This window comes from Corvus hawaiiensis, chromosome 4 (assembly GCF_020740725.1).
Source record: "Corvus hawaiiensis isolate bCorHaw1 chromosome 4, bCorHaw1.pri.cur, whole genome shotgun sequence".
Taxonomy (NCBI): domain Eukaryota; kingdom Metazoa; phylum Chordata; class Aves; order Passeriformes; family Corvidae; genus Corvus; species Corvus hawaiiensis.
The window spans coordinates 50,622,581-50,644,774 of record NC_063216.1 but is presented as its reverse complement, the minus strand read 5'-3'; the positions used below and the strand labels follow the sequence as shown (position 1 = coordinate 50,644,774).

Below are 22,194 nucleotides of genomic sequence, written 5' to 3'. Positions count from 1 at the left end.
CAGCTTCTGGAGTGACTGTACAGCCTATCAGTGTCGTGCAGTATGCAGCTGCAGTATTTTGTGGGGAGCAAGGCATTCAAAAGCCTGGCCCTGTGCTTTTTTAGGCTGCGACCCAGAGCCCTTGCAGGGGCAAGCAGCACCGCGTCTGCTAGCGCAGGGCAGGAGCCCGCGCAGACCCACAGCTCTGTCCCTCTGCTCTGCAAACCCCTCTTTGATTTCCTTCCCCGTACCTTCAACAACAAGCTGTGGAGCACTGTTGTGAAAGAGGGCTATTAAGTAAATAAAAGCTGGTGATGAACAGCCTGCTTTTAAGCAGGAAACTGTGTGTCATCGAGCTTCTCGCTTATGTCAGGGAAGAGAGGAGTGAAGGAGAGGTGATAATGACAGGGGCTGCCTCCAGGGAGGGAGGTGGCGACAGCATTGAAGGGGGTGGAGAGCTCAGATTGAGGCAAAGGAGGACAATGAATACAGTCCAGTAAAATGATCACAGTGGAAATAAATAAAGGACAAGCAAAAGAAGAATTTACTAGAACTGAAACAAAGCAGAACCACTGGATCTTTCAGAGCTATAAAAATGAGGAAATGAGAAAAAGTATGAACACATTTTCATCCAAATTTCTAAAATAGGCTCAAGATAGCAACACTTGAGAAAATAGAAGAGGGATGCTTTGCTTTTGTCTGTCTCTAATCTAGCCAGCAGCGTGCCCACGTTCCCATGCAACGTGACTATAATTATAAGCTGTGATCTATCAAAGCAGGACCTGGAAACTTTCATCTTATTTCTGTGCAAACATACGTGAAGGGCTGCAAAACAGTTAAAGCATTGACTCTTCTCATCTTAGCACATTGTTATTTAGCACCATGATTCTGGACATAATGAGAGTGTCTGGGTTTCCAGTGATAAGGGCTCGATAGTATCATACAATTAGATAGGAAATGTAATGAACATGTCCAACACCTCACTCAGGTTTACTGTTTCTTGGTATCTAATGGAAATTGCTTGCAGTTGCCTCCTCTTTAAATGATGATCCCACACAAGCATCTCTTTGCAGCTAATGAAAAATCTTGAAATGTAAGAACATACTTAAGGAGCCCTTTTTTCCCCCCAGTTTTGTCACTTACTTGTGCTCAAGAATCTGTTTCTCATTTTTTCTTTCCCCCACATGCTGATAAACTTCATGTTGACAGACTGAAGGGGCTGAACACAAACAAGCCCTGAAAGTACTGATTTCAGCTTTGGCATTTCCTACATTAGCAACAGATGTCTCCCCCAACCACTCACCAGAGCACCAGGGGTCTGTTGTAAAGGAGTAAAAACCCAGGCAAAGATAGGGTTGCCCTCAATCTAAAAACACTGAAATATTTTGTAAATGTAGTATTTATAGTGATGGCAGGTTATCGATACTTAGAGGAGCATCACAGCTAGAGGCATAATGGAACTTTTTTGGGGTTATGGGAAGTACAGTCTTATGGCCCCAGGCTTCAACATAGCCTTGAAAGACAGAGGACAGTTATTAGCTTTGAAGACCTTATAACTTGCCTCCAAGGAAAAGAGAGTCTTGTTTTGCTAGACAGGAGCTTCGAAGATTAAAAAAATCCCACAAGGAAAACACTACCCCCAAACAAACAGCCCCCCTCCGCAAACCAAAGCAACTCACCCCACCTAGTTTTAAAGGCTCACTTTCTGAAATGTTAAAGTGTTCACGAACCAAACATCAGCTCTACCATTCTCTGGGAAAGAGATACAGAATCTCCTGAAAACTTAGATGACACAGGAAAAAATGGTCAGGTGTGTAAAACCAGATTTAGGGGTTTCAGTCTCATTTTTATCTGGAAAACCTTTATTAAAGTATTCTGTCTAGCTATCAATCATCTTGCTATTGTCCCCACAGGACAAAGACACACAAGCTTTGAGCACAGATCGGTTCAGCTGGTGCAGCCTATGCCAGCATGGAAGAAGCACAGGAAGAAGCAAAGGCTGAGCAGAAGGTACTTGCAGAGGTCATCGGAGGTAACTGATTAGCTCAGGAGCAACCAGGAAAGGAAGAGCTATTCTTATGCCCATTCAATATTCAACAGTATCAGATGAAAAGCCAAGACAGCTGGTGTCCTAGGATGCTTATTATTCACAAGTTTTCACAAGCATATTTTCCATTCTACCATCCAAGGTTTTAAAGAGACTTTAAAACAGTATCTCATTCATGACAGATCTCTGCAGAATCCCCCTCAGTACATCTCATCACTTTGTTTGTGAACGGCTGAAAGCAGTTTTCCCCCAAAATTTTCACTTTGGTTGCAGTAGTAGCATTTATACCATGTTGTTACTATGTCACAAGAGCACAAATGTCAATGAAGTCAAGATAAACAACATCTACCACCTCTCTTTTACATGCAAGATCTACACCCTTGTGCAGAAAGACATTAGATTGATTAGAGTCTATACTGATTTTGTTTTACATCTCACCTCTTTGCTTAATAATTTTGTTTCTGGATTTTTTTTTTTTTTAAACCATGGGTCTGAAATTCCTCAGCTCCTACTTTTTAAAACCAGAGTCTGAATGTATACTTGTAAATGCAAATTCTCAAAGACAGCTCCTAAAATTGCCTGGGTTCTCTATGTACTCTGAAAGGCCCAACATCTTTACAACATCTAACCAACTGAAACATTCCCTACCCCTTTGTTTCCCAGCTGTAGCTTGCACTCTGATGGGTTGTTACCAGCATTGCAATTGGCTTTGAAAGTGAAGGCCCATTCTGCCAAGGACGAAACACCTCTGCCTTTCCAGCTGCTGCATTGAAGACTCCTCTCTGTTCAAGCGTGGATCAACTTGCTCCCTGGCTTTACCCTATGAACATACTCCTTGTTTTTCGATATTTGTACAACACATATCATTGTTTCTCATTTGATTGGCTGATCTTTTGATTTTGCCTCTGTATTCTTGTGCTAATTACACTTAGCAAACTGGTCAAGGTCCCCCCACTTTTTTTTAACCATTGTTGAAGATTTCATAAGTTGGTCTCTTAGCTCACTCCTGCTTTTATTCCACTTTGAAGTAGTTTGCAATGGTGCCTTTATCACTGCCTTTTTGAAGAATTGCCTGTTTTGTTTTTGACTACTTCCCACGAGCTCCAACTTCTCACTTCTCACAGCTTCAGCTCTGTTGTGACTCTATTTGAAAAGTAATGGTATCAGTGACAATTTTACTAAGTGAAACATGAGCCACTGTCTCTGGATGAGACAAGTAGGCTGGGAAACCAGTAAGAGTGAATGACTGGCTGTCTGGCATTTCTCCTCAGCAAGGTGGCTTCTTTGCTTCATATGACTTTCCTGTTTCTTAACGAATTATTCATGCCATGTAAATGGTAAGAGTCTACTAAGGCTCCTCCTAGTTTCTCAGTTCCCTACAGTAACAGGAATTTGAGTTGAAATACATTTTCCCTAAACCACTATTCAGCAGTAGTAGTGCTAGAAACATTTGGGAAACATCCTTACTATAGATCTATAGAAATATAAATCAAAGTACAGAATAACCATCTGCTGGTTAGCTTGTTTTTATGAAAAGGGACATTGAGCTTATTTTTGTTTCTAAGTGAATTGCAGTACAATAGATGAAATGCATAAGCTTAAGACAGTATATTTGAAGTCATGTACAAATATTACAGAGATTCCTCTGCACACTGCTTTCTCTTTTAGAAATGAAGATATGATTCTAAGGTATTTTCTGCCAAACATCAGCAGATTCCCACAATAAACCCTGAAACCCTTAAAAAGGAGGAGGGAAAAAAGAAATAAAAAAATAATGGAACATCTAATAAGCCTTTTAAGATAGCAACATAAAAAATACTGCTTATCATAATACCGTGGCACAAAATACATATTTTAAAACCAGTTATCAATGAATAATGCACTTATCACTCAGACTGGAGGCACGTATGAAACTCATACTTGAGTATTCTCTAAAGAAATAGGTCTAGACATTTGAAATAGAGTTTCTTGGCCTCTCTCATCAGCTGAAGCCTAAGTATGATATATCTGTCAACAAACACGGCAGCAAACATTAACCTGTGTGATTCATTGCTGGTTTTGCTACAATTAATTTAGTAAAGACCATGTAAATTTTAATAATCTCAGTGAATTCAATTTAACTCATTCATATTATGTGAAGGAACTACACCAAATACATTGCAAGAAGAAAGAGAAACAGAGATGTCAGGAAAGTTCCCAGTCAGCTGATTTTAGAATTAACTTCTTGTGCCCTACTCATTATTAATACAAGTAGGTTTAGAACAGAACATAAGACAAACTTTTATTATTAGTTGTTCACTTCAGCTTGCTAGGGTTGTTTCCATTTTTAAACATTTTATATTTTTCTGATTAATTGAAAAAATAGATGGGCTAAGTAAGACAGAAGATAACTGAACCACTCACTTTACAAGCAGCTTACTGAAGGAAAAATCTGAATGAGTAAAGTCTCCTTCAGTTGGAAACCTAGGCCTTTATTTAAACACTAAATTTAGTCAATGACAATAAAAGTGGAAAAGTAATTGGACAGCATAACTAAATGAAGAGCATAGCTGGAAAGCAATGTTGTTTTTTAAAAAAGCCTCTTGCAGGTAAAGTATAGTTACAATGAGACATCCTGATGCTGATCTGCAGACTGGATATCACACATAAAAAACCACAGAGCAGAAATCTATACATCTGAGAGTCAGAAATCTAGGGAGGGAATATTCATTATTGGCAGAATCACCAATAGCATGTTATGAAAAAGGAAAAAACCCTCAGCATAAATCATAACAATGGTGAAGACAAACAGGAGGACTTTGTCATCCCAACAGCTGGAAAAACTGAACAAAGCTCTGAATAGTACAATCCCCTGAGGGAAGGAGGAACAGGACATCAGTGAAGTGAGTTTAAGAGGCACCAGTTATCAGATACATCATTAGATCTTTTAAGTTAGTTATTGGCTAAAGCACTCTTGAACATTAACTGGTGACACAAAGGATAGACTGGCAAGTCATTTGTGACCTTATTTTTCAAAAAAATGGTGAGCTGCATCCATCTTTACCATATTGCTGTGAAGTCTAAATAGAGGGGAATCAATGCTATAGATGTGTGTTGGTGTGTGTGTTTATTTTCATAAACCTATTTTGCTCCATTCTGTCCCTTATTCTGATGCTGAACTCTGCTATACCAAAATTCTCAGTCTCACCTGCCATTTTTCTTATTTGTTTTCTTCTCACTTCTGAATCTCTCCTTCCTTTCCTACCCAGAATAGATTCCACAAATCCACTGTGCTGTCTGCATTCAAGTCTCTCATGTCAGAATCTACCTAGGTAGAAAGTTTACGAAAAATAGTTCTTCTAACAGGTATCATCGTGCCCCAAGAAAAGCCAGTTAAAGCATGATGACAACATGAAGATGTAGCAAACCTCATCTGCATTAATATAATCCATGTTATACTTCTATGTGACTGAAATGAAGTCTGTGGAGTTAGACTTACTACACTTGTGTACTCCAGACAACCACATACATTTAATCTACATAAACTCTGATCTAAAGTACAGTGAAGAAGAGGATCTGTAGAAGGAAACCCGAAAATGTTTAGCATAACTGATATACACTTATTCTGGATGGATATTTGGCTTACCCCTTCTTTGCCCTGCCTGCCTCCTTCCCTCCTCCACTGGCTCCCAGCCCCTGGAAGCAGTGAAATTGCATCCAGAGAATGCTGTTATAATAATTACTCCTCGCCCCTTCCTTAAAGGTGCAGAGTAATCTGTGTGCAGTGCTCCTACCACACTCAGATCAAGAGAGCCAAGTACCTTCCCATCAACCACTTTCCCATTTCAAAGGTGTGCAATACAGTACAAAGTCCACCATCCTAGCACAAATAACACAGGAGTGAAAAAAAGGTGAAAGTTTTGCAAGGGCTACTTTGTCCTGAACTCAAGTACTTTATCATGGTCTTGACCTAGTTTTGCAGCTAATGGAGAGGATTCTGGACATTCTCCAGCAGCTTCAGCTAAATTAGATATGAACATGAGTAAGGCCCTGGGGCCTTGCATTCCCTGGGATGCCACAGGCATGGGACTCACAGACAATCCACCCTTGCTACAGAACTGTGTTCCAGATTTTAATTAACCAAGTTTTCTCGGTTAAGCTTTTCCTGCGAAAAGCCTCCCACAGTAAAAACACTCCTTAAAAATGTTATGCTGCAGCAGATGAAAATAAACCTAGCTGATGAATTTTCAAAAACTTTCTTGGAAAGAGCATAATTTCAAGGACTACAATCATTCATTCCAGATACATGGTTCATGAACTCAAAAGCATCACATCCAAGTACTGCATGTTCTCATCTTTCCTAACTGCCATATGCTGCTCAGTCGTTTCATTTTATATGCACCCTCAAGGCTTCAGGCTTCATGGGCAGATGGCTCTTTGCCACCTAATCAAATTCACACATCAAATACATCTCAAGTGAGGTCTTTTGTAGAACTGTATCCTCCTTTAGTTTCTCCTCCTTTCTTGAGCATTTGAACATCAGAACAAACTTGTACTACCAAAAGGTTCATAATATTCAGCTATAAGACACTCATTCTTCAATTAAGCAAACATAGTACAAGCAGTTCTATCCCACTCTAAAAATACAATTCAGTGCCTTGGGACTTCACAAGATACCCACAGAATCCTTAATATCCCTTTTGGTTCTATTTTGGGTCTCTCCTGCTTCCATAGCCACATGTGTTCTTTGAACAGAACACATCTACATCCTCGGCCTCTACATAAGCAGTATGCAATCAAGTGACAGTTTTTGCTGCACTGCACAGTGCTTGATGCAGTACCTAAATTTGGATGCCTTCTAACTCTCTTTAACAGGATATTGATAAAACTGAATTTTCATGGATCAGCCCATCTTGATGTAGGCTCATGGCTGTTGCCTCTCATGAACTTAAAACCTCAGAGCTGCTTTTGATTTTTTGGAGCATCCTATTAATCAGACAGGAAACTTCACATATTAGTAACTGTGGTATTTCTTCAAGCCACTGCGACCTACATTGCCTAACTGGGTTGGTTAAATGTTTCACATGCTTTTATCACATTCTACTGCCACAATTTCTGCAACTCTTTTACTTGCTACATTACCTGTCACATCCATTAAATGCATGCATAAGCACACATCTTGTCTGAGTGCACAGCAGGGTCAGGGTTAGCCTGACAGTGATGGAATGTTGTTTCTCAAACCTGTACAATTCTTCAACTTAAAAAATACTGCTTTCTTTACATGGATAATCTCCTCGCCTTATTCCTTCCAGGATATGTTTTAAAGATACCAGGATAGATACAAGAAACAAGGTCATCTACATTAAGGATGATTAAATCCTCCACTTTACACCTTTTTCTCTAAAGAAGGAACAGTGTAGTAATTTTTAATATTGCGTTCAACAGCTATGGGAAAAAACCCTCACCCTGTTAAGATCTGTAAGATAAACAAAGCTGCTGAGTATGAACATTTTAAGGACACCTAAAAATGGTCTTGTAATCTATACTAAAAAGAAACAATCAGTTATCTAATACCAGTTATTTGAAGATAGCACATTTGGAAGAGTATTATTTGAAATATTTTTATAGAAGAGCAATAGCAGAAGAGTGATGGAATATATCATCATACTGACACTGCAGATGCAAAATAGAACAGAAACATTCTATATCTACTTTCTATCTATCTACTGTTCATAGTAGCACTTATTAAATTGCTTAGAAAAGCTAGATGTAAACTGTGATATTTTAAAACGGCATTTATTATATTTTGTCTCAGAAGACTACAGCTAAACAGCCTGCACAGCTCACCTTCCCAGATGCTACAGTCATCTCTGCAGATTAAAGAAGGGCTATCCCAGAGAACACAGTGACCCAGAAGCCAAAGATAGTGTTTACAATTTCTTCCAGACATCACCTATTTAGCTACATATAGTTCTTTATATTTACAGTCCCTTCTATTGCTCTGCTGAGAGTAGTAACCTGAATATGCCAAAAACATAGTGGGAGCCTGCTAAACATGGACTAAAATTACTCCTGTGTCTCATAGCTGCAATGGTTTTAACAAGTGCTGCACAGGCACAGTATGAGTAATACCATTTATAATCAATTAAGCTAATCATCCTTATCCTACTTCCATATCCCTTCTTCCCCAAGGACAGATAAAAGGCATCTCCTAGTGATTTTTTAGACACTACTGTGTTAGCCATTTCAATAGACAAGAGGTCCTATGACCCAGAACACATTTTGACAATTTTCAAGCTGTTTTGAAAATATGAAAGACAAAATCTAGTAAGTGGGTATTTGCAGAAAGACACAAGTTTTTGACATTATTTTAAAAAAAAACAAAGTCTGCCACTTAGAGTAATTTTCTCTATAATCAGAGCCATATTATTTGTACTCTAAAACTAGAATTCAGCTTGCAAGCCTAAGGTAGGTCCTCAAAGTATTAGAAATAACCCTAAACCAACACACAAGCTGCACAGGAATCCCTCAGAAGAAAACTCCGTGGTTTTTCTAACAATAACAGGAAGGTGTTCTACAAGGCATTTTCTGTTCTCTTTTAATAACAAGGCTACACAGTCTCACCTGTCTGGCCCAGAGCCATAGAGCCACCCACACTGTTTCCTGCTTCCACAATGGGTGCTTTATGATACCAAACTGACAAAAGCACCACTGCCTTGCTTGAACTTTGCACACTAATTGAACCCTCTTGGCCTGATCTAAATTAGGAGCTTTGTACACAAGGGAGGGAAGACTCTCCCTTGCTCCTCAGCACTGATGGAATTCAGGTGGAAACCTGAAGCCATGCTGATTAGAGCAGGCAAGGGTAGGCATGAACGGGAGCAAATCCCTCCACGCTGAAAGTCATAGAGACTTTATTGACAAATTTTGGCCTTAACTTTTTTCAGGATGAGGCAGTTGTATTGGGGGTGCTGCAGAAAACAACTTTATATTCAAGCAAGCAGAACAGGTACTTATGCTATCAAATGTAATGGTTATCTAATGCTAGTGTTCAGAATTTCTCACCTAGAAATGCTTTGTTTTCTTCCCAACAAAGAACTGAAACTTAAAATGATTCAGGAAGCCAAGTGCAAAAATCCTATTCCTGAAAGTCCCGTTAGACTGTGTTTTAGGCATTAGGTGCATCCTTCTAAGACAAAAACTAGACACACTGCTAATCAAGAGAAGTTCAGAATTAAGAAAACTGTTAAAGGAAGATGATTTAAGGTGAAGAATTCTAGATGCTGCTTCTGCACAGAAGCAGACTCATTTTTATGTTTTTTTTTTTTCCAATGTCACCTACCTCAAGTGACTTTATACTTGGAACAAAAGAGCATGGAGGAACAACACTGCATCAGTTGTAACAGTCTGGACTGAGCTACTGCTTCATGCCGACAAAAGCAAATCCTATGGGGAAAGCAGTGAGGCAGAAGCAGCAGACTAGAAAGATATATCAACATGCTTCAGCTACTGGAACTCTGGAAAAAAGTACTGTATTAGGTCAGAACAATAGTCAGTTTTGTTTTTTATTTGAAGATATTTCTGAGTGGAAACTTTAACATTTTAAAATACCGTGTTCCATATGTAAGTCTAATCCTTTTGACCCCACGACCCTGAAAAAAGTCTCATGGCAGTGAGTTCCACTAGTACATTACACGGTGTAATGAAATAAAAGTTTGAAGCTTGCTGTCTAATCACTCCATTGAAATCTTAATTCTTGGAAGCTATCAAATATTTCCAAACCAAAGTCATCGACAATGTCGAACTGGTCCTCTTGTCATATTTTAGTTTTCTATCTTTTTTTAAAACCAGCATTGAATATGGTATTTGAGAAGAAGACAAATCCTGATTTTAAGTAGTGGCATAATCTTTTTGTTTGTTTTGCTCTTTTTTTTTTTTTTTTGGACTCCCATTGAGCCCTAACCTAACATTTGAAGAAAAACATGATGGCAGCATTATTTGCTTCCTTAGTAGTGTTTAGAACACCTCAAGCTTCATAATTGCACACATGATGTAGAGTGATTTGCATTTATTAACAAAAAGTTATGCCTGGCAGTTTAGCTCTCAGTTATTCAGTACTAAGAGATCTTCCCAACATTCAGTAAAGGAAGCTTCAGATTTAATATATAGTACCTTCAGCAAAAAGTCAAAGTCAGTCTTAAAAACATTCCTTGGATTACTGAGTCCAAGACCTTCCTGTATCTAGAGCCCAATACTCCTTCCTATTCTGGTGACTTGAGTAGCTTGCACAGAAAAAACTTGTATTACTTCATTCTCATTTCTGAATTCTTCTGTTTAAGGAGCAACAGAAGGCACCACAATGACCTTCTGAATGTCACTACTTTATATTAGCTTAGAGGGTGTGTGTGTGTGCGTCTGTGTTTCTTTGCTTTGCACCCAGTTATATATTTGAATGTAAATTGGTATTAATTAAGAATACATAATGGTATATTTGGATTTACATTTTCTATATTTGGAAGAAAATCAAGTCCTGATGAGCAAACAGGAAGAACTGAAAATAGAAAGGGGCCAGCTTGTCTCTTCTTCCAAGTGTGAAATTGTGGATGTATTTTATATTGTGCTTCCTAAAAGTGAAGGGTTTAGACTACACACCAATATAAAATGGGTACCACAAAAACCACATGTCTGTGGTCTTGGGAATGATCACAGTTACAGGAGAACATGCCTAGAACCCTAGAGAGGTCTAAGGACAGAAAAAGTCTGAACTGCTTTATGTGCAGAATAGGTGGCAACACACTTTGCTAAGAGACCATGACAGTTCCAAGTATACATGAAAGCTGATTTTTAGGCAAAGGAAACTATGCCTTTTGAATTTTGCTGACAGGTTCAGATGGCTGTGATGCAGGTTAGATCCACACACGACTGTGATCCAGGTTAGGTACGAGCCTATTTAAAACCCTGTGGATAACCCTTGTTAGGCACTCAAACTGCAGTCAGGAGAAACAGTGACCTAATTTATTATATTATTGCATGAAGAGTTAAAAGACAATGCTTAAAGCTGAAATTCAACCCTATGCAGAGGAACTAGTGCAAGATTCATATTGTACTTAAGTACTACTAAAGCACTGCTTTCAAACAGACCAATACATAAAGCATCAGTGGTGCTAACAATCATCCTAAGAGGAACTCCTCTTAGGAAAAAAGCCTTGGGAAATTCTCTCATGAAACCCTTCACTGCTAGGACTTGGGTCAAGATACTAACTGCAGGTTGCATTCTCACACTTTTCTGGATTTAAGTGTACAATCACATCATTTTCTTAAAAAATTGCCTTGAAAGGTAAGGTTTTGAGACACAGATATAAAAAGATGAGAGAGTCAGGAGACAGAATAAAAATAAAACATGATTTTCAGTGTCTTCAACACCAAAACACACCTGTATTACAGATCACTTTGTAGCACTTTACAAAATGCACACTATATATATCTTATATATGCATTTAGAACAGTATTAGTTCAGTCACTAAGTTCTTCCTCATCACTGAAATAAGCGCTTTTCTTAATCCGTGGACGTTTTGAATCATCTGAAATTGAAGATTCCCCTGCAGTCTGGGTCCATCTTTGTTGTTCCTCCTCAATTTTGGCTTGCTATAATGAAGGAAGGAAAAGTATTAACTGGGATTAAGAAAAATTAAGGTGCATTACAAATAATAACGCTAATTATCAATATGCACTGAATTATTAAATAAGTTAAGAGAATTACAAGGGTTTATTTCCAGGTATACTGTGTGATCAAAGCACTAGGAAACGTTTCTGAAAGTATTTCTCACATGCAAGCTGTCTTCTACACCACAGCAGGCCGCCTGGACTATCCTGTATTCTCAAAAAGAGGAATCTTGCCCATGGCAAACTTCCAAAAATATAGAGCAGCTGAGATCTAAAGCAAAGAATGCCTCATGTTTTAAACTGATGTTATTGAATCGGCTTTGTTCCACTAGTAAGTCTTCTATCTGTTGTCCTTTGCAGTCATTCATTCAGATAATGAGTGCCTTTGGGGATTATTTCTGAAGGTTATTCAACTAATAGTTTAAATAGAAGCTTCCTATTTTTACCAGTTAAAATCCTTGGATGGTGATAGACATGAGAATGTTTCCTGGCTTTATAGGTTTTATTTCCAATTGTGGAGTTTTTGGGGAAAGGGAGGAAAACTGTGCATATTTGAATAATTTTTTTGGACTACAACATGTAAAAAGTTCTGCACTCCTTACAGTAATAGTCAGAACAAAGTTATTAACTTTTGAGGGTTTTTTTTGGAGGGACAGGCAGACAGGGGACAACTGTTGACCAGGGAGCCAAGAAATTTGAATATCAGGTCAGGATTGTTTTGTGTAGTGAAGCAAAAGAGTGTATAGATAAAGAAGTAATAGAGACAGTAATACAGATAATCTAGTTACATAACAAGATACGCATTCAATATGTTTTGGGAGATGAGGTCTATTAGAGAATGCGATGGTCTGTATTAGGCAAAGAAAGTGCCCCAGTAATAAATGTTCAAGGACATTCTAGTGAGTGCAGAGGATGTGTCCGGTCGCTTATACATGACTGTTTTTCTGTCTCCTCAGTTAACAAAGCAAAGAAGGATTTGTGGGCAAAAACCTAGCAGAGCATCACAGCAGAGATGACAGAAGCAAATAGCAAAGGAGCTTGAAGGAAAGAAAAGGCTGCAACACACAAATACAGCAACAGTGAAAGAGCAAAAAACCCAAACAAAATTCCACTGAACATGACTGCAATGTAAAGAAGCCAACTATAACTACCAACTGCTGCTACCAAACCAGAGCCTGCTGAGTGCTATAGAGCAGACAGACCTATGCATGTATAGCACAGCTTTTGAAAAGAAGCTAAAGAAGGGAGTTGAATTTAAAAAGTAAGTATTCCATGCTTCAATTTTGTACCTGAAAAGCTATGGCTTGGCTGAGGCTATCTAGAGCAGGGTCTTCTCCTTCCTCTTCGCTTTCTTCTTCCTCCTCACTTCATTGTGCAGAGAGAGGGAGAAAAAAAATACAGATCCTTAATTAAAGTGTTTAGTATGAAAAAGCTTCCTAAAAAAAGTAGTAACACGTAACTAAATATACATACGTTTCTTCTGGCTCAACTATTTTCTTTCTCTTCTTCTTTTCTTTTTTTTTTGGTGGTTCCCGCTCCCCTAGCATATTTTTAGGACAAGCATAACTTAAGTGTCCTGCTTCCTTGGAGAAAAAGAAATATTGCTTAACAGAAGCCATTACAAACAACTATACGTTAAAACATATTGTGAGGGAAGTTCATGGGGGAAAAATGGAAGCAATTAGTAAGATCAATGGAATGCTGAATTAGCACACAGAAGACAAACTCTTCTCTAGGCCTGCCATGGAAATGAAGAGATTGGTGGTGATATGCATGCTTAACTGCAAACTGAGAACAAGCTATGAGCACAGTAGGTTTCTTTGGCTGTTGCAATAACTCAATACACTACACACGGTGTATATTCAAGACAAGATAGAAACCTCAGCATTAACAATTTAAGACACAGGAGTGAGGTGACATTTTTGCTGTAAGAAGTGTTATGAATATAAAACAATGTTTGGACATTAAATACTATCCAAATCTCAATGTCCTACATTACTATGTTCAGGAAAAGTCAGGAATTAATTAAAACTTAGAACTCACTTCTACATAAAACAGTTGTTTCCCATATTTATTTTACTGCCAACTAAATAATGAACTTCCAAAGATATAGCAAAAGCAGGTATTTTGAAGCAAAGGAGGCTATCATTGCAACAATTTTCATATGCATCACTTATCTTTCTTGGGTTTTCTTTCTCTTTGTTACTTTCATTCTCATTACCATCTACTATTACTATTATTTAATAGTATTCCAATTATTAAGCTGTTCTTATCTCAACCCACGACTTTTGTCCATTTCTCTACATTTTTGGTTTTACTCACCCCACATTCGTAACACTTAGACTTATCAAAGTAGTTACGCCTGCGAATGAATTCTGCTGCTCTTCCATTATCAATGGCAATGCTTGCTTTTATTACTCTTCCAAACAACTACAGAAAATTGGAAAGAAAAGTTAAATGTTTTGAGACTGAAAGCCCAACCCTCCCGCCACAAAAACTTTCCACAATTTACCTGTTTGTTATTAAGTGCCCGAGAACAGTTTTGTGCAGATTCTTTATCCAGAAACAAAATAAAGGCAACTCCTTTGCTCTTTCTGGTGTCTTTGTCTTTCATAATGGTAACTCTGGAAACATATAACCACATTATTGATACACCATAATTTCTTCAGAGATATTTTTTCCTTAAAGGTCTCAGTGGGATCTTAGCTTTGTTATATAGCAAAAGGGTTAAAGTATATTTAACAAGAAAAACGCTCTAACAGAAATTCAAAGGAGCAGCTAACATGGCCATATGCTTAGAGGTAGAGTGGAGATGAGTTTAAAAAAGTGTGTGGGGTCTTTCTGGGACCAGCATCACTCTTAATTCCCTTGGGTGACTTGAAGAACAGAGAACATAATCTTTAGATTTACAAGTAACCTAACTGGAGGGAACTACGCATACTGGAAGCAAAAGGAAAATTCAGGAGTAATCTGACCATTGCTATTATTGGTGAAAAGCACAGTGTGAACTGCCTCCAAACTGAGAAATCTATGTTTGTGTAGGACTAATCAGCTAAACAGGATCACAATAGGAAACACTAACTACATGCAGTATTGCTCTACAAATATCTCCAACTGAAATCCAAGGATCGTAGATGCACGTGTTATTTCACATGACATACGAAGTTAAATCCTCAGTCTAACATTGAAACCAACAGCTTCAATAGCACATTGAGAAGCTCAGGAAAATCTAGAAACAGTAAAAAAAACCTGTGACAAAAAAGATTTACAAGACACGGCTGGGCGGTGTGTATGGCAGGAACCCACACATCCTCAATTCTTTCAATATTAATCTCAATTGTATTTAGCCCTGAAAAAACCTAACAAAACAACAACAGTGAGAACCAGAACGTCAGTCTACAAGGACATAAAAATAAAAGTACATGTAAAAAAGTAGGGAATACACTCCTCCTTATGTCCACCACAGGCACAACAAGGTTCAGCCATAAGGAAAGCCAAAATTTTAAGAAGTAACAAAAACCACCAAACCCCACTTCAATATAGAAGGCCTACCACATAGCCTGTATAAGTAACAGATGACCTACATTGTAAAAAGTTTATAAAATAAAAACACAGTAAAGAAAGCTCAAATTTCCCCAAATACATGCACGAAAACGTTGAGCTTAGAGAAGAGTTTTACTACTGAAGTCTCTTGGACAAGACATGTCCATGTGCATGCATTAAGTTCAAGCATCAATAAAACTGACCTTAAAACAATTCTATTAATTTTTTTGCCAAGCTACTCTTTGAAGAATTCCAATAGAAGCCTGGTATGACTGTCAGGCTTCTAATTGGGATATTGAACGTATCAGTTAATAACACAAGAATAGAAATAATCAAGTGTGACAGATCTTTAAAAAGCCAGGAACTTCTTGGAGCCATAGAAAGTCTGATTTCTTACTGAACAAACTGAGTTGAAACCATAATAGTCAGGATATATTGGCTTTTCCTGCTATTTGTCACCTGAAACACACTTCTGAGACTTCAAAAACTTTGAAACTCCATATATCACAGATTACTGCAACAGCTACTAGAAGTTAGAGATGGTATTTGCTGGTTTAGGATTAAAAACTGAAGACTTGAGTCTCCTTATTCTGATCAATTAAAAAAAAAATAAACAAATCAGTCAGTTCCTTACTGTGGCATCTCCTTTTGTCATTTGAACATAGAGGCAGATATTCACATAAATTGTTCACGAATGCCCCACATATTGAAAGCCATCAATGCAGCCTTACATCTAGCTGTAAGTAAAATACAAAGTAGTCAAAATAACAAGTCCCTCTAGAATCACGGAGAACTGTACACTACAACTGTGGGAACTGTGACATCTAGTTCACATAAGAAGCAGCTCCCACTTTCACACTTACCCACTGTGCCCCACATGTGTTCAAGGAAAGGAGAATAATACTAGAAGAATCCTGTTTCAACTGTTTCATGGAAAGGACTGATGGTATGTAACAACATTCTACTTGCTCTTAAGAAATGGTTAGCAAAACCCGTCCCCAACACAAATATTCTTGTATTATGTATGTAACTGCAAGAACTTCCAGTCATTAAATTAAATTTATACTTCATTAAAAATGAACAGAACTTCAATACATTCATATTCCACATTCATACTTAAATTACAAAAAGCTCAAGACTTTCAAGTGAAGAAAAGACATAAAATATTTAAAATGAGAGGTACAAAAATAGAAGACCATATCAGGTCACTTACTTGACAACTTTCCCATACTTCGAAAATATCTGAAACATAAAATAAAAAGATTTAACAACAGACAACTGCATTTCACTAATAATAAATTTATCATGACAAACTTACATATATCAGTATTGACTTTACACTCAAAATTGTTGTCAACAAGTTTAATCTAAACAATGCACCTCTTAAAACTTACCCTGTACAGATCGTTGTTTGTCAAAGCAAAGGGTAAATTGGAGACATATACTGTGCTTTTGCTTGGTGCCAACCCACCACTCATTTTTCTGATGAAAGGAAAGAGAGAAGAGTTAAACTGTATTCAACAAGGAAATCAGTTAATAAAATAGTTTCAGGACTTTCAATTTTATTCCAACCTAGCCCAGACAGCCATGATAAAGTTGTAGGAGAGCGTAGCTATCACTTCCCTTGCATCATTTCACATGAAAATGAGTGTTTGCCTTCATGGGCTACAGAAGACATACATTCCTTCCTCCTCTCCTGGATCCAAACATATTTTTGTTCTATGTGAGTCGATTTGTAGTCATGAAAAACCAGACAAGTTAGTGTACTTACAATAATCCTCTACTGATCTGTGCAATAAGAAAGTTTGGGGGCCAAAAGAAACAAGCAATGTCCATTTATTAAATGTTATGGCCAACATGTGAAATTACTGACCTTTGTACCAGTACCATCATGATCTGATTCTTTTTACAATATCAGTTCAGCTGCATTCAACATGGACTAAAATACAGTTGGTTCAGGGGAAAAAAAAAGCCTCCCTAAAGCAGAGTCCTAATTATTGTGGGGAGGGAGATAAATACATTTCAAAGTCAATGTAGTATGATGCTAAAGCAGCATGCTCTCATTTTCTCTCTTAGCTGTTGCTCAGGTTTCTGCACTCCTCTAGAACTGCATGTGTCCAGAGCTGACTGTAAAACAGCATCTCTGTAGAAGCACTCCCCTTTCTCCTCCTGATTAGGCAGCTTTCTCCTGGCAGGAAGCAGGAAAATTTCCAATCTTTCTATTTTAATTTCCAATCTTTTCTATACTCCTGAAACTGCGTATGTCTGGAAACAATGAATCAATTAAAAATACTGTTATAACCACATACACATCACCTAATACTAGGTGAAGAGTAACAACTAACTTGAGAATGAAGAGCCAATGTTTTTCTTCACATTTGGACATTTCCCAAAATTTTAGGTGGTGTAAAGTCTGTGCAAAACACTCTCTTTGATCCATTCTGTAGCCATGGTTCAGACTAAGCGCTGAGTAAAACTTAAGATCAAAACATAGCCCTTATGAAAGGCCACACCAAATAGTACAGCAAACCCGTTCCCTACACAGCCCAATTTCTACCTCCTTGTCCATTTTCCTACAGCCTTATTACTGCTTCCTAGCACCTCTAGCCAATTCCCAACTGAGGATCAAGCCATTTCTTCAGCAAGACCGACTAATTTTAAAAACACAGACAAAAGCTGATGAAGGGATAAAAAACCTAAAGTATTAAAATCAGCATCTGCCATATTACAGTTTCTTAGGGGACTTCTTGGGTAGCCAGTCTGAACAGATTGCTTGGTCAAGTGCCAACAAAGTAACTAATATCGCACTCTAATCCGGCTGATACTTTCTGGCATTTCATGATTCAGTTATCTGAAGGCCTGATATTCCCAGTAGACACTGATTATCCAAGTGCTTTGCTTCTCTTTCCTGACATGCTTACAGTATCACAATTCATTTGAGTGACAGCTTCCAAGTGATTGAAGTTTGAGGTTTTCCATGTTGAGAGACTGTTTTCTGGCATGAGCAAAGATGGCAACACAAAGGTTAAGCAAATGAAAACAGAATAAATTTGCAATAAAGGCCACACATTGCATCTGGTGTTAGGCAGACTGGATTCATTATCCCAAACTCCTTTCTGCTTGGCATTAGTATCCTTGACAAGCCTAACCAGACTGACTTGGCAACATGCCACATGAATAGACGGCCTGAAGTGCAGTTATCCAGATGTACAGTGGATAGAAGGATTTGGGAAGAGCGATCTCAACATTGCACTATGGTATGTTGCCAGTGCTAATATATTGCAACAGTGGATGAGGAAACACTGAAAGCGAACGTCAAGTGTCAGAATACAACAATTTCACTCTGCCTAAAAGGCAAGAGAAGCTGAAGCACCTTATAACAGCAGACCAAGCAGCCCCCGTTTTAATGGGCAGGCACCAGGGAGAACGGCATGACTGGAGAGCAGTCAGCCTGCACATTCCACAACGCCACAGCGCAAACCTCCACAGAGAAGGTGAGACATCATGCAGAGATTACTACTGGCCTAATTAGCACAGTTGTTAGGAAATTATTAATGGATGCAGCCTATAGAACCACCATTTTCAGCTGCACTGCTTTTTTCATTAGAAGCTGAAAGAGTTGCACCCGTGAGCGCTGGCTGCCAGACAGCTGAGGTTGAACATTGTTTCTATTCCCCTGGACAAATTTAAGCTTAACAGTTTTGTTGCTCCAAGTGCCCAAATATTCTTAGTAATTTGTATTGTTTAGGACTGTTGTGCAAGTACTTCTTCTTTTTATTAAGTCTGACTCACTGTACAGACACAGCTTTAATAGAAGAGGGAGCACAGTAACTGCATGGTTATCACCATTTATTCTAATGATGTTTTCTAGCAGGAGGAGTAAAAAATGCCAGTTTCAGCTTTAAGCTAACCCTCTAGACAAGACATGTCATCTGGAGGCTCATTGTTACAAAGTTGAGAGTCCTTCTACTTCAGGAATTTTCTAACTTCACAGAACTCTTCAATGTAAGTTTAACATTTTCATCGCATTCTCTCTCCATGATTACCAGCTTCTCTGCTCAGCTGACAAGAAAAAAAAATCCCCTTCCCTCACAAAAATCCCCAAACCAACCAAAAAACAACATCTGAGCTTTCTTCTTGCTGCAGGAGACTCACCTGAAAGTCATGTACAGCCTGGCTTCAAGGCTATATCCTGCCAGAGCTTTCCAACAAATCAAAACATTTCTAATTTACCCTGAACATTTTTCTGGGGCTTTCTTGATCTACTAAGGTATTACCTTAGTTAGTTAACTTTAAAGCATTGGCTAAAAGCCTTTACAGTATCTCCACAGAATTGTGCACAGTTCCCATTAATGTAATAGCCTCTCTGTAATATTAATGCCTTCTTCATTTATCATTTTCACATATTAACTTTGACAATAGAGTTCTGTCTCATTACAATGACTTCTTGAATTCAATCTTTTTTGTCTTTTCTAACAACTTGAACTAAAAGAAGCCATTTTTTGACAAGAACCATCTGTCAGCAACGATTAAGTCTCCTGAAAAATAGATCAGGTACATGAATATGTTTTGCTTCAATCCAATATGCCTAATACAGCATCTGTCACTAGTGTTGGGGATATCACAAAAAGACAATGATTAATTTCAGTAATTGGCTTTTCTACTCTATCTCAGAACAGATAAGGGCACCAGCAAAACAGTTCAGATGCCTCTGAATCATGAAGTGGAGCTTAAATTTACTGATACTTTCATGACTTAACTTTGGTATTTTAACTGAAAAGCACAAACTTGTACGTTTGTTTTTAAGTGCAGAGCAGCAAGCTCACATTTATGATTTAATCAACTGAAGTATGCGTAAAAGATTTGTGAGCAAGTTTCTCAAGGGACTCCCACTCAGGGCAATTAATTTGAGTTTTTCTGTCTTGATCCTTAAAACACAGTATTTTATTCCTGCTTTAATAGAGTCAACAGAGTTTACACCCAAATCAACAAACCATTAGTTGTGGCAAGAGCTTGGCTCAGGCTTATAGTCAAATGTCTGCGGTAAAGGACAAAACCAAACTCATGTTCTCCTTGGCCCCTGACAAGGGTAATAACCACTTGCAACAATTCTGCTCTGCACAAGGGGCATGGAACAAGCTGTAAGAGCATAATCTGTTTTATCTCATAGTTACTTAGACAGTACCAAGCAAATATTAAACAGGATCAAGAGTTGGTAAATAAAGTTAGCGCTATCAGCAAAAGAAAGAATACAATCTGCTCAAGCCAAAGAGGAACATAAAAAGGATCCGTGTACTTTTATGTACTGATCTAACTACAAAAGTTTAGGGACAGTAAGACTGGGCAACCAGACCATGAGGCGGGACTATTTATCAAACAAATATAATTTATCTATGTCCCTTTTCCAGATCATGTATAGGTGCCCCATCGACCTTGGCCAAAATCAGTCGAATTTTGTCCCAAACAGATATCATGATATGATTCCATTTTCGTCCCCAGTACTACCTGTACATGGTGTTGGCTGGCTTGTGGGGGCCCTGCGTTCACTGAGACTTTATTGTGGATGAAGATGATACAACAGTAAGTGCTTTACTCGACAACAAACGTACAACACCGACAGAACTACGGAGTGGTCTGGAGGCCAGGGCCTGGGCTGTCTTCTTTCGCCTCAACTTGGAGAGACCTGGGGCCCTCAGAAGTTGATCACTTCTATGCACCATTTCCCCCGTGCTCCGAAGGGAAAGCCCATAAAAGCTTTTTCAACAGTGTCTTTTTAAAGGGATTCACAGCACAGCCAAGATGGGAGAAGAGCTGCTTGGTTCAATCGCATCTGGTCTCACCCAGAACTTCACCCAGGCGGGGCAGATCTGGGTAACTCACTTCGTGACGGCCCTTCGTCCTCAAAACACGCGACACACGATTCTACTTCAGAGCTCAGCGCGAGCAGAGCGACATTAAACCAACAGAACCACAGACTGCTCAAGAACTTCCACCCGCTGTATTAACACTTCCGGCCATAACATCGGCCTGCGGTTCCTTTACCACAGCGCGGCCCTGACCAGCTGCTTATTTCATCCCTTCCTACTCCGCAAAGGCCCGAAGCGAGCGAGCTGTGAACGAGCGCTCCCGACACCCGCGGCACCCCCGCCCCGGCGTACCCGTCACGGCGAGGCTCAGCCCGCGCGGGAGCCCATCGTGCGCCGCGGCCCGGAGAGGCGTAGGTGCGGTCCCGGCGGGACAGCCCGGGGCATTCGGCTCGCTCCCCTCTCGCCGCCGCCCGGCCCGTCGCGCTTCCGCCGACGCGCACCTCCCGGCGCGGCTGCGGCCAATGGGCGGCGGCCCCGGCCAATGGGCGGCGGCCCCGCGGCGGCGGGCGGGGGTTTCCGCCGACGGCTCGGGAGCGCCGGAAGCGGAGGCGCGGGGCGGGCGCGGAGCTGTCGTGCCGCGGGAGTGGGAGGCGGGTGAGCGGCGGGGCCGGGCGCGGGGCCGAGCCGGGGGCTGGCCGCCTTCCTCCGCGGAGCCGGCGTGGCGTGGCGTGGCACGGCGTGGCACGGCGGGGGCCGGTCCCCTGTCCCGCGGTTGCGGCGGGGCGCGCTCGGCTCCTTGCGGGGGGCCCGGGGCCCGCCTTCCTGCCCCCTCTGCGAGCACGTGCTCGGGGGTCGCGGAGCGTCTGTCCTGGGAAGCGGCACCCTCGAGGATTGGCCCGGGGAGGGCGCGTCCGTCCGTGCGCCGGGGGGAGCTCTGTGGAGCCGGACTGCCCGCGGGTTGGGGTGCATTGAGGTGGCGGGACAGGAGCGGTGGGAAGGACGGCCTCCAGGCGGCTGTTGGGGCAGCACCCGGGATGGCTTATAAGCCTTATCATTTAATCCTCTTTAAAACCCATGCGTGACAGAAGATTGATTCTCAGTTTAATCTGTGTATTTGTTTTGAAGGGAAGGATCGTCCTGCTTGTACATACATCTGAGAGTGATTTAAAACAATTC

General features: G+C 39.9%; 2 protein-coding genes across 5 annotated transcripts in view; one reads left to right on the top strand and one right to left on the bottom strand.

The window, feature by feature from the left end:
* Positions 1 to 11,005: 11,005 nt before the first annotated feature.
* ZCRB1 (zinc finger CCHC-type and RNA binding motif containing 1) lies at positions 11,006 to 21,515 on the bottom strand. Its single transcript, XM_048300389.1, has 8 exons — positions 21,370 to 21,515; positions 16,606 to 16,693; positions 16,425 to 16,453; positions 14,181 to 14,292; positions 13,991 to 14,098; positions 13,142 to 13,251; positions 12,958 to 13,033; positions 11,006 to 11,650 (listed from the first exon to the last, which is right to left on the bottom strand). The coding sequence occupies exons 2-8, from the start codon at positions 16,687 to 16,689 to the stop codon at positions 11,519 to 11,521; spliced, it is 651 nt and encodes a 216-aa protein (XP_048156346.1). The 5' UTR covers positions 16,690 to 16,693; positions 21,370 to 21,515; the 3' UTR covers positions 11,006 to 11,518.
* An 89-nt stretch (positions 21,516 to 21,604) lies between these two features.
* The window catches only part of PPHLN1 (periphilin 1), a 64,754-nt gene continuing 64,164 nt past the window's right edge, over positions 21,605 to 22,194 (top strand). For all 4 annotated transcript variants that reach the window (XM_048300246.1, XM_048300245.1, XM_048300247.1 and 1 more), the window contains exon 1: positions 21,605 to 21,672. The gene's annotated coding sequence lies outside the window, so the exon portion shown is untranslated. The remainder of the gene's footprint in view (positions 21,673 to 22,194) is intronic.